Here is a 13,324-nt window from a genome sequence, read left to right as displayed (position 1 = left end):
GTGCTGTATTGAATCTAAAATATATCACTGATAACAACCAACAGGAAGTGTTTTTAGCACTAGAGAGGAGGGTGGAACAAGACAGCCATTGCATGTGCCTATCTGAAGCTGGCAAGGCAGTAAGCTGTTCATCCCTAATTTGTAGCGATTAGGAGGGAAATGAGGGGAAGAGGGGGCAGAGTGTCTAATCCACCCCACACTCTGCCTCAATCCATCTATCAGCTGCTTGATTCTGCTGCAAGCACAGACTTTTAGAGGCCAACTAGTCTGTGTGACATTGTCAAGTGTCTATAGAAGTAATGGTGTGAGAGTTCCTGGGATGCATCAGCTTATTTGCATGTCTGATTAACATCTGAGAGGTGACGTAAGCATGTGTTTATAGCATAAGTGTGCATACGGGCTTTGCTTGGCATAGGTGTTTTAGAGACAGAAGGAAGGAGGGGGAGCGAGAGAGATCTATAAATATTCAACAAAAAGTGCTCAGCCCCTGCAAAGTCAAACCCACCTACCAACACCCAACATTCAAGGTCAGCATGATCGTTTCATTCTCCCAAATCACTGTTTCAACCCAGTGGCTTTTAAAACGGCACCTAGTGTGGTCTTCCCATTCATAACATACAAAAGCAGTCAAGGTCACTGTCTGTAGCATGAAGTTTGCATTTAGCTATACCGTTAAATTAGGGATCTCCTTGCCTATTCTGCATTGAAAATGAGCAGAGCAGTAAATGCACAAGCAGAAGATTTGAGAGGGGGGAGAACTTGCAAGCTAAAGAACAGAAAATATATTTATATGAGTATACATGTATTGTCAAGCAAGTACAGTGACTACAATAAACATATTAATCATTTAGCACATTTAAAAATAAGACTTACAGGCAAAACCAAGATAACAAGTCTCATTAATCGATCTCAAATGACTGTTACATCCCAACTATGCTAGTTAGCTAGTTAGCTTTAGCCAGAGTTTGATTTCCTTGCTTTCCTGGCATTTCACTACTTGATAACAAATTGAATCTTGGATCAACAAGATAGATCTTTTTCATTGAAATGGGTCGGGTTAGTTTAATCCCTCAGGAAAGCTGTAGCTGTATCTCACCAGCTAGCTTTAACCCTGACGTCACATTAGCTTGTAAAGATTAGCCTGTTTGGCCATTAGCTTTTTTTGTAGTACTTTTGGTTTTTATTAATTTAATTCATTTTTTAAAATTTTATTGTTGTTACAACATTGTGTGTTTTTCAAGTAGTATAATAATACTGCTCTCTGTAATGACAGAAACGCCCATTATATCAGCTAAATCAGATAATCATTACCCATAATGCCATTTAAGATCAGGAATTACTTGTAATTTGCAATAATCATCAAAGAATAAGCTAAAAGCATATGGAATTACATCTGTATTAACATTATCCTTTTGAATCTGCTTTAATACTGTTTAATATATTGTTTGGGATAAAAGCATTAAAACTGGGACACTCTGCTAATACACAGGATTTCATGGAGAATACTTTTTTTATATAAATAATCGACCACTTTCAGTTTTGACCTGATTATTATTTGTTGGATTGATTCACGTGGGACATTTACTGGTCTGCATTTCTGTTTGAGCAATTGTCCGTTCAAATGCAACTGCATTTAGAGCAGCAGGCCACCATTGTGAACCTGGCTTACAGCTAGCTTTTACAGACAATTTCCAAGCTGTCTTTGAGCAAGACACAGTGTTTTGTACTGCTTTGTGTAATGTAATATGAACTCACAATGATAAAAATCTGTGTTTGTCACACAGTCAGCCACTAGGGGCTGCTGTGTCTAATCGCTGCACACTTACCCTTTGAGGAAAGTGAAGTCTTGGAGAGGTTGAGGAGACGCAGGCCCTTGTTAAGGCGACACACCTGTTGAATAAGGTTGGAAACTCCTGGTAGGAGGAGGGGTGGGGGAAGACAGAGAGGAAAGTCAAGTCATCACTTAAACATAAGAGAACATATATTGATCTATCTACACAATGTCACCAGGAGACCGAGGCCCTGTACAGGCTCTTGGTAAATGCATTGAGGAAATCAATGACTGGTTGTGCCACAATTTTCTCCAGCTAAACAAAAACAAAACTGAGGTAATAGTCTTTGGCGCCAAAGAAAAACGATTACAGGTCACCAGAGAACTTCAATCTATACATCTAAAAACCACAAACCAGGCGAGAAATTTGGGTGTAGTGATGGATGCAGACCTAAACTTAGAAAAACACATTAAGACAATAACAAAGTCAGCTTACTATCACCTCAAGAATATATCAAGGATAAAAGATCTGATGTCTCAACAGGACCTGGAAAAACTAGTCCATGCATTCATCTTTAGTAGGCTTGATTACTGTAACAGCATCTTTACAGGTCTACCTAAAAAAATCAGTCAGACAACTACAGCTCATTCAGAACTCTGCTGCTCGAGTCCTCACTAAGACCAAAAAAGTGGACCACATCAGTCCAGCTCTGAGGTTCTTACACTGGCTGCCTGTCCGTCAGAGGATAGACTTTAAAGTTCTGATGCTGGCCTATAAAGCTCTGAATGGTTTAGGACCAAAATACATCAATGACCTCCTGACCCAGTATGAACCATCCAGATCCCTCAGGTCATCTGGATCCGGTCTTTTATCAGTTCCCAGAGTCAGAACCAGACACGGAGAAGCTGCATTCAGCTTTTATGCTCCTTATATCTGGAACAAACTCCCAGAAAGCCTCAGATCAGCTGAAACACTCAGTTTATTTAAATCCAGGTTGAAGACTCACCTGTTCTCAGCTGCATTTGAATAAAGCACCAAATCCACACTTTAAGCTTAAATTTCAAAACTTACATTTAACTACTGATTTTATCTACTGTTCTGATTTTATCTGTTTTGATTTTATATACTGTTTTGTTTGTTTGTTTGTTTGTTTGTTTGTTAATTAGTTAGTTAGGTTATTTGCTTGTTTTAATCAATTTTAAATCATGCTTTTTATTTGTTCTTGTTTCTAATGTCTCTGTAAAGCACTTTGAATCACCTTGTTGTTGAATTGTGCTATACAAATAAACTTGCCTTGCCTTGCCTTGCCTTACACCAAAGACATTAAATGAGCAGTTCAGTGACAAATCACAAAAATGCCAACAGACTTGCTCATTAACAGTGAATTATGAAATGGTTAAGCAACTTGTAGATACTATGTTGGGCTCTGGAAAATGGTGATGGAGAACTGATACATATTTTTTGCAGGTTAAATGAGAAAATACAAAGCAATTGATCTGAAATGTTAGCCTATATTAAATAACATTTTGGTCATTCCATGTCAGTTCACCAAATGTCTCACATGTGACCGGTTTAGATTGGATATGATAGTGGAGCAGTGAAGGGCTGCAAGTGGGATTCAAACTGGGCTGCTGCACACTGGCCATGTGGCATGTGATCACCTGCACACTGACCACCTGGAAAAAAATATTTCAATGAATGAAGGTAGGGGTGTTTTCACATATCTTTTAGTATAACTTGTTTAGAGGCCGTGTTAGAAGGAAATTACATAGAAAACTACTTGAGATGGGTTATTGTTATGGTAAATATCTGGTACTATGACTCTGTAATTATGGACTCTGAGAAGAATGAATCCTTGAAGTCACTCAAATATCTGAATGTCCAGTCTCTGACAGCAGATTTGCAGGCCTAAATCTACAATTTGCAAAATATGCATTATTTAATTTAGACCCTTTAACTTAAAACCAGCAAAATTGAGAAATATTACAAGTTATTAACAATGCTGGCTGCTTTAGATGAATATTAGTATTTCAAATATTCATATTGGGAAAATGAGAGAACACCATCACAAATTTTGGGTATATTAACAGGAAATTGCTCTTAAAATGAGAGAAAGAAAGGTACGTACCTGGAGATTAACACTAAAGTTGAGGTTTTTTTTTTTTTTGCATATTTAAGCTTCAAAATCGGCTAAACCATTCATCATCATATTTTCCATTTGCATGAGAAGATGTAAATAAAATATCAGTCGCATGTCTGCAAAACTCCTGCTTCTACTGCAAATCGCAAATGTTTCCAACAATGTTTGAACCCAGAGAAAGTGACACATCAAGATGGTCATGTGGACCGGGAACATTCTTACTCATTTCAGCACCACTGCATTCTGCTCAGGTCAGACTTTCAATAATGCTCACACAGTCCTATTTTACAAAAAGTACATCACATTGGTAAAGATTTCACTGTCGCTGGCATCGATTTCAAAAGGAGCACATTCTTCACATTCCTCTCCACAGTTTCAATCTCAGTGTTGGTATTTCATGCTTTCTTTGAATCATTTTTTCAGTAGGGGCATAAATCTTAAAAGGCTTGCTTACAGTACATCCCTGCATCTATATGCCCTCACAGAGCTTATATATAGTTTGGCCATGTAACATTAGACTCCCTTATGTATGTACTCTCCAAACCATGTCCTTGTAATTCTAAAAATAAATAATAAATAAAAACCCAACTGACATAATTTACAGCCTTAATTTTTAAACATATTGCAGTGACTAATCCACATGAGCACCTTGTACAAAAGAGTTTCAGCTCAGCAGTTTCATTAAATATACTGTAGCCATGGAGATAATATGAAAGGCTTTGCTTTTATTAAAAATGGAATTCATTGAAATGCCAAAAGTTGTCTCCTAGTTCGTGTCTCCCTCGCATCCTTTTTTTTTTTGGTTTATTTGTATTTAGAGTAGTTTTACTTTAGGCAACCGCACACACAGACTGAAGGTCATCCTTTGCTGTAAAGATGTGCATTATTGTGATAAGGTTGCAGTCATTTTACAGCTCCAATCACAATAAAGTAAGTATGTGGCCCGCCCCCCCGACACTTGTCACTTGTGAGGTGAGTAGAAGTGACAAGTGTCAGACGTGAGGACAGAAATGAGCTAATAAGTGGCGTTTGCATGCATATAAGGTCTGACTCTGCACACACACTTCAGGCTGCCTGAATTGTATGGCGTTATTTTTGTGCCACTATTCTGTGCGCACATAAAAAAAAATTGCAGGTGCAAGTGTTGCATTTTGAGGAGAAATTTATTTTGAGCAAAGAAAAGCCAAATTTCTTTGCTCAAATGAACAAAATTCATTGCTGCGTGCAAATGAATTTTGCGTTCAAAAAAAATGTATTTCAGTGTTTGCTATTATCCACACACACACACACACACACACACAATAGCAGCCCCTCTCGCTCAGTTTTTGCACTTGCACTCGCTCGCAATGTGTTGCTTGCGCTTTCAACATTTCTGCCCGTGCGCGCTCAACTCTTTCTGTACACCGTTATATTTGTGCCACAAAACCAGCCAATCACAGACTTGGATGCAAAAAAATCTGATTGGCTGTTTTGGTCTCCAATCAGCTCGAAATGACGAAATGCAATATCCCAGAATCCATTTCGTCCAAAACTCAAACGAGGCAGTGGCGGAGGAACACAGAGTGGCGGAGTTTAAAATATTACTCTTTCTGGGTCACAAGATAAACTTTTAAGATATTTTCATGTGAAAATGGTGCTGTGTAACCTTCAAATATCTGCTTGATTCATCAAGACATCACATATTTGCATAAGTGTTCTAACGTTTTCGGAGATGCCTGTTACCCACCAGCTGACCGCATTTGCCCGGTGGGCCGATGGTGATTTTTCCTTTTTATGTTTGTTTGTTTGTCTTTGTTTGTCTTTGTAACAGTATAAACAATGAAAGGTGGTGGATTAGCCAGTTGGTCATGATCAACTCTGGGCTGGACCAATTACAATACATCCGTATTGAGGGGAAAAGGAATCCCGGACTTCAGGTACAATGAAAAAGACACAAGCTGCCCCTTCTTCTCTCAACCTCTCCCCTCCCTCTCCTGTTGCTACTTCAATCATGAAACTGATCAATGATCAGCTGATCGTCTCTCTTGTTTGTTTATCGCCCACTTTGCGCCAGAAAGAGGAAATCAGCAGGTGTCGCGCTAAACAACAGCAGCACGTTCAAGCTTGATAAGCTGTTGTTAGAATTTATTCAATATTACTTGGAGACCAAAACAGCCAATCAGATTTTTTTTGCATCCAAGTCTGTGATTGGATGGTTTTGTGGCACAAATATAACGGTGTACAGAAAGAGTTGAGCGCGCACGGGCAGAAATGTTGAGAGCGCGAGCAACACAATGCGAGCGAGCGCAAGTGCAAAAACTGAGCGAGAGGGGCTGCTATTGTGTGTGTGTGTGTGTGGATAATAGCAAACACTGAAATACATTTTTTGCACGCAGCAATAAATTTTGTTCACTCAAATTTGGCTTTTTTTTGCTCAAAATAAATTTCTCCTCAAAATGCAACACTTGCACCTGCAATTTTTTTATGTGCGCTCAGAATAGTGGCACCAAAATAACACCATAGAATTGTGCGTGTTTATTTTTCACTTGCAGAGACAGATCACAAAGTGGCAAAGTGTGTGTGTCTGTGTGTGTGTGTGTGTGTGTGTGCAGAAAGGTCTAAGAGGTTCGGATTGTGTGGTGAGCGGTGAGACCAGAAAAATAAAGGATTTCTCCACAGTGAAAGACCAATCAAAACCTACAGCTTGAAATATATGAAAGAAAAAAAATGAGAAAAAACAGACATAAAAGAAAATAAAAGGTTCTGTGAGGACAGGGATTGATTCTGAATTCTTTGAAAGCAAACAAAAGCTGTGAAGTAATAACATGGGGCAGAAACCCCCCCCCCCCCACCCCCCAAAAAACAATCAAAGTTGCCCTGAGAGAGACAGCGGGAGGAGGGAAGAAGAGTTCATAAGAGTCCAGGTTGGTACCTTGGTTGTCTAGTGTGTTATGAGCCAGGTTGAGAGAGTGAATCACAGAGGCTGGGTTCTCTGATAACGCAGATGCCATCTTCTGTGGAAAATCCCTGTGGACAACATTAAAAAGAAAAGTTTTATTTCTGCAAAATTGAAAATTCAATACCGATCTCAGATACTGACGAAACAAATCTCCTGTCTTACCTCAAAGCACTTTACAATAATTCCAGTGTTTTGCTTAAACATACCAATTAATTGATAAAGGTACTTTAGATTTTTTTAAATTAAGCTAGCATTGCTTTTGCACATGCTTCAAAAAATGTAATGTAATTAAATCAGGTAAACTTTCTAATATTTCAAATTCATCGCATTTCAGGCCATTTTTGTTTTCATTTTGACAATTGGGTCTCATAGTTAATCAAATTCAGAAGTCCAGCATCTCAAATTATTAGAATATGTCATTTCAAGCTTAAATAAAAAATGGTTCAAAACATATAAACATGCATCTTTTGGTTTAGCTCAGCACACTTAGCTGCAATCATGGGGAAGACTGCTGACTTGATAGTTTTCCAGATCATCAACATCCTTCAGGAGAGTAGGCCATGAAAGCTCAATGCTGAAAAGGCTGTCTGTGTGCAGAGGTCTGTGTCGAACAGTATGCATGGAAAGTTGACTGGGAGGGAAAAGTGTGGCAGGAAAAAGTGCACAAACAGTCTTGAGAGAACTGTCAAGAAAAGGCGAGAACACAGGAGAGCCGTGCTGCAAGTGAACTGCGGCTGCTGTCAGAGCATCAAAAGTCACCGCCCACAGACGTCTTTAAGAAAGGAGCTACAAATCTGTCGTAGTCCTCATATCGTTTCACTCCTGAACCAGAGGCAATGTCAGAAGCATCTTACCTGGGATAAGGAGAAAAACTCGGCTCGTGCTCAGTGGTCCAAAGTCTTCTCTTCAGATGAAAAAAAGGTTTCATTTCTATTGAAAATTAATTTTCTAGAGTTTTGAGAAAGAGGAAGAGTGGAGAGCCACAAGTTTGTAAAGTCTGACAATATGGAGTGCCACGTCATCTGCTGGAGTTGCTGAAGATTGGTTCACTGGTCTACCAAAAGCCTTCAGGACACTTTATGCTTCCATCCAGCATCTCCATCAGCTTTATGGAGATGCTGATTTCCTTTTCCAGCAGGACTGGACAGTACCTGCCTGACCACAGTGCCATAACTACTACCAAATGATTTGCTGACTGTGATACTGCTGTGCTCGATTGGCCAGACAACCCTCCTGACCTAAATCCCACAGGGAATCTATTGGGGTATTATTAAGAAGAAGATGAGAAGCACCGGCTATCAAAGCAAGCTGGTCTTCAATAACGCCTCAGCAGTGGCACAAGCTGATGGCCTCCATGTCGCACAGAACTGATACAGTAATTGCTGGTAAAAGAGCCCCAATCACACATCAAGCTGGACATTTCTATATTTAAATCATCTTTTATAACAAATATTGTTATAATATGTGATACTGGATTTCTGATTTTCATAAATATTGAGCTCAAAATTAAAACAAAAATGCTTGTACACTGAACAAAAATATAAACGCAACACTTTTGTTTTTGCTCCCATTCCCCATGGGATGGACGTAGAGACCTAAAATTCATTCCAGATACACAATATAACCATCCCTCCCAAACAGTGATCACAAATCAGTCCAAATGTGTGGTAGTGGGCACATCTGCTATATTGAGATAATCCATCCCACCTCACAGGTGTGCCACATCAGGATGCTGATCTGACATCATGAGTAGTGCACAGGTGTACCTCAGACTGCCCACAACAAAAGGCCACCCTGGAATGTGCAGTTTTGTCTCACAGCAAAATGCCACAGATGCCACAAGCAATGAGGGAGCGTGCAATTGGCATGCTGACAGCAGGAATGTCAACCAGATCTGTCGCCCGTGCATTGAATGTTCATTTCTCAACCATAAGCCGTCTCCACAGGCGTTTCAGAGAATATGGCAGCACATCCAACCGGCCTCACAACCGCAGACCTCGTGTAACCACACCAGCCCAGGACCTCCACATCCAGCAGGTTCACCTCCAAGATCGTCTGAGACCAGCCACCCAGACAGCTGCTGGAACAATTGGTTTGCACAACCAAACAATTTCTGCACAAACTGTCAGAAACCGTCTCAGGGACGCTCAACTGCATGCCCGTCGTCCTCATCGGGGTCTTGACCTGACTCCAGCTCGTCGCCGTAACAGACTTGTGTGGGCAAATGCTCACATTCGATGGCGTCTGGCACGTTGGAGAGGTGTGCGCTTCACGGATGAATCATGGTTCACATTGTTCAGGGCAGATGGCAGCTGAGAATGTCCCAGTTCTTGCATGGCCAGCATACTCACCGGACATGTCACCCATTGAGCATGTTCGGGATGTGCTTGACCGGCGTATACGACAGCGTGTACCAGTTCCCACGAATATCCAACAACCTCGCACAGCCATTGAAGTGGAGTGGACCAACATTCCACAGGCCACAATTGACAATCTGATAGACTCCATGCGACGATGTGTTGCACTGCATGAGGCAAATGGTGGTCACACCAGATACTGACCGGTTCTGGGTCCCCAGACCCCCAATAGCGCAAAAAACTGCACATTCCAGGGTGGCCTTTTGTTGTGGGCAGTCTGAGGTACACCTGTGCACTACTCATGATGTCAGATCAGCATCCTGATGTGGCACACCTGTGAGGTGGGATGGATTATCTCAATATAGCAGATGTGCCCACTACCACACATTTGGACTGATTTGTGACCACTGTTTGGGAGGGATGGTTATATTGTGTATCTGGAATGAATTTTAGGTCTCTACGTCCATCCCATGGGGAATGGGAGCAAAAACAAAAGTGTTGCGTTTATATTTTTGTTCAGTGTAATAGTCAGTTTACATCTAAAGATTATGGAATTTATATAAGTTGATCTTTTAAAAAAACAGAAAATTTCAAGAAAATTTCAAGACTTTCTATTTTTGAGATGCACTAGTACAACTTATTCTGTCTTTTAGCCAATTGGTAGCTTATTCTCAGCTGACCAAGGCTAGTTTGAACAAAACTCTGATGAACAGATTACAGCCAAGCAAAGTTAGCTAGTAAACTTGCTCCATCTAACTTGTAAAGAGTCAAACATTTCCCTCTGGAGAGAAACAAGGACTGTAAATAATTGACTTACTTTTGTCTGTCGGCTACAAACACCACTCAGAATGAAAGCTAATGTTTATCAATGTCCACTGCTTCCCAACACTTCTGCACATATTGCTCATCCACAGAACAATATGTACACAATGGCAGAACAAATTAATTATACAGTAGCAGATTTATAAACCCCACAGGAACATCCTAATATATATATATATACACATATTCATTAGTGGAAGTTTAACCACTTGGAACAAGATGTCTCCTACAGCCCTGAAAGCAAGGCAAGTTTCCAAGTTAGTTTGACTTCTGGAGTTTGACTGGGTCCCAAATTAGCTGTATTGTTATAAATCCCGCTCGCAGGTACATCTCTTAATTTCTGATTGTAGACACAACAATTTCACCAGAAGATTTACCAGTTACCAAAACATATATCTCACAGGTAGAGTTCCCAAAGATCTAAAAGGTAAAATAGACAAAAAACATTTACATTCAATGTTGTTCCCAAAGTTTTATTTGGGCAGAATTGCTATTTATTTCAAGGCAAATCTCCAAGCATTCATGTAGTCAGGATTACTCGATCTCCTTTAATGTTTGAAGTAAACAATCAAGTGAAAAGTGACATTTTATATTTGTGCCGGAAATCTGTGTTGAAATTCCACATCAGAAACTATATTTGTCAGTATAGGCGCCTTAAATCATATACTATTTGAGTATCTTAACATATTGTATTATATTGAAGTCTATTATTCTCTTGTTGAAGGTAAGAGCTTTTGGCATAGTGCTTGTAGAGCACCTCCAACAAAAATGACCCTTTCTATTGGAAGTGATTTAACACAGGGGAAGTATAAAAACTCCATCAATATGCTGCAGTAAATCATCGTGCCCTCGGGCAGCCAATTCATCTCAATTAATACTAAATAAGAAAACTGCTCTGCTAAATGATACAAGCCATACATAGAAGGTGGAATGTCTTGCCAGATGAAGCCCAAAATTTCACATCTATTTCAATGGAGAAACAATACACCTGCTACAAGCAGATAGGTGGGGAGGCTTTATTTGAGCTTTATTGGATGAAAGAGTGGAGGTTAAGAGAGGCGAGAGACAGCAGGGGAGGGGAGGAGAAGTGGAGAGGTGAGGTGAGCTTAGGTGGAGAGGTGAGACAAGACTTGTGTAAGTGAAAAGAGAGGAGACAAAGGAGGAGAAAGAGTGAGAAAAGATTGGAGAGTGCAAAAGGATAAAAGAGAAGAGGTGAAGGGGCAAGGAGAAGAAAAGGAGAGGAAATTAGATTAAGAGAGGCGAGGGTAGGGCTGATGATGATGTCAGGAAATAGGAAACCTACGATTTGAGTCCCGCATTCTCCAGAGTGAGCTCCTCCAGACTGTTGGACTTGCTGATTGTGTGTAGAACCTGGTCCACCACCTCTGACCCCTGCAGAAAAAACACACAGCACATGTGGAACGTGGTGGTGTCGAGCCGCAGTGGAGGCCAGAAAAAGTGAACTACAAGCAGGGCTGTAACAAAATAATCTACAACTTATTTATTTATTTTTTGCATCTATTTTATTGTTGTGCCTATAAAAGATTAAGTACATAAATAGAAAAAAAAGCCCATGATAGTTTCCTAAAACCCTTGATGCTCTATTCTACAAATTACTTTTTGTCTAATGATCCAAAACCAGGATCTACTCATTTATTTTTTCAAAAAAACAAAAAAAACAAGCTGTAAATCCACCCAGTGCACAATGGAAATAAGGTGCTGTATCTGCCCTGTATCTGCTTTTAAAGAGGAAGCCTATAGACTGATGTTAGAAAAAAATCTTTAAATGAACTTCAAATCATATCTTATCTTTGGTTTTACACACAATGCCTTCAAATAGGCACAAAATCAATCAGTGTCTTAATTATAATGAGTATAATTACCATTTCATTTTTGTTGAGACTAAAAATAAGAGTTAACTCTATGATAAAGTTTCAATAAATTACCATATTCTTTGGACCATAAGACACATCGCATTATAAGGCGCATTAAGCGAAACAAAACAGTCAGATAAGTCAAACTTTACTCAGCTCATTCTTCTTACTTCCTCCACTTCCCTACCATTGATTCATTAATGTTTAATTCTCTCACAGCCACTCTATTCCCATGTTGTTGCAGTATATTAATGACTAACCTCGTATTGTGGATGGATTATCTCAGTTGTTCTCCTAACTGACGTTTGGTCGGTTTACTATGGGGCGCCGTTTGTAAAGTGAAACATGCTGAAATTAACGGCAACATTTTTCCACATTTAGCTCAAAACAAGTCATTTTTTACAACATTTAGTAAAATATTTGTAACTTTTCATATTTAAAACAGAATTTTGAATGTTAAATCTAAATGTTAAATATTCAATCTAAAGGTTAAATGGCCTGTATTTATATAGCGCTTTACTAGTCCCTAAGGACCCCAAAGCGCTTTACATATCCAGTCATCCACCCATTCACACACACATTCACACACTGGTGATGGCAAGCTACATTGTAGCCACAGCCACCCTGGGGCGCACTGACAGAGGCGAGGCTGCCGGACACTGGCGCCACCGGGCCCTCTGACCACCACCAGTAGGCAACGGGTGAAGTGTCTTGCCCAAGGACACAACGACCGAGACTGTCCAAGCCGGGGCTCGAACCGGCAACCTTCCGATTACAAGGCGAACTCCCAACTCTTGAGCCACGATCACCCTTAAATGTTAAATCTAAATGTTAAATCTAAATATTATATTTAAATCTAAATGTTAAATGTTAAATCTAAATATTATATTTAAATCTAAATCTAAATGTTAAATCTAAATGCTAAATGTTAAATGTTAAATCTAAATGTTTAGGCTAACATGCAAATTTATTGCACGGATCAGCGGAAATACCAAAATAAAAGCTTTCCGAAAACCTTCGGTGCAAAAGTGTGCCGGTAGTGGTCAGACACGTTCTCACTCCCAAAGCATAATAATTTTCGCTAGGTGACAAATTGTCAACATTTTATGCTTTCGGTTACCCAACACGTTCCTAAATTACGGCAACAGAAAAAGGAGAGCACATGAGAACCGTTTGGACTCAATCTACACGTTCGTTCATTTTCTAAAAATCGCTTTGGAAAACACTATTTTACGTCATTTAACTGCTAGTAAAGGTTAGGAATAAGGTTATAGTTAGATAAGGTTAGGTTTAGGGCTGGAACACATGGCTGGAACGTCTATTATGGCGGGACCGTCATTCCACTGGAATTCAGCCATAACCCGACCATGAGAAAGCACGTCCGGCGATTTAGCTGAAAACATCGGAAGATCCATTTTGTC

The 13,324-nt window shown here is 39.8% G+C and overlaps 1 protein-coding gene across 9 annotated transcripts in view; it reads right to left on the bottom strand.

Moving 5' to 3' along the window:
* The window catches only part of carmil3 (capping protein regulator and myosin 1 linker 3), a 104,908-nt gene that overhangs the window by 54,373 nt on the left and 37,211 nt on the right, over nucleotides 1-13,324 (bottom strand). For all 9 annotated transcript variants that reach the window (XM_012923043.3, XM_012923046.3, XM_012923044.3 and 6 more), the window contains exons 10-12: nucleotides 11,333-11,421; nucleotides 6,824-6,918; nucleotides 1,827-1,913 (exon numbers count right to left, since the gene is read on the bottom strand). In XM_012923043.3, coding sequence (XP_012778497.1) covers nucleotides 1,827-1,913; nucleotides 6,824-6,918; nucleotides 11,333-11,421 — 271 coding nt within the window. The remainder of the gene's footprint in view (nucleotides 1-1,826; nucleotides 1,914-6,823; nucleotides 6,919-11,332; nucleotides 11,422-13,324) is intronic.

The sequence above is a fragment of the Maylandia zebra genome, linkage group LG18 (genome assembly GCF_041146795.1).
Source record: "Maylandia zebra isolate NMK-2024a linkage group LG18, Mzebra_GT3a, whole genome shotgun sequence".
NCBI lineage: Eukaryota > Metazoa > Chordata > Actinopteri > Cichliformes > Cichlidae > Maylandia > Maylandia zebra.
Note: the sequence above shows the minus strand (reverse complement) of the source record. Positions and strands in the feature narration are given on the sequence as shown.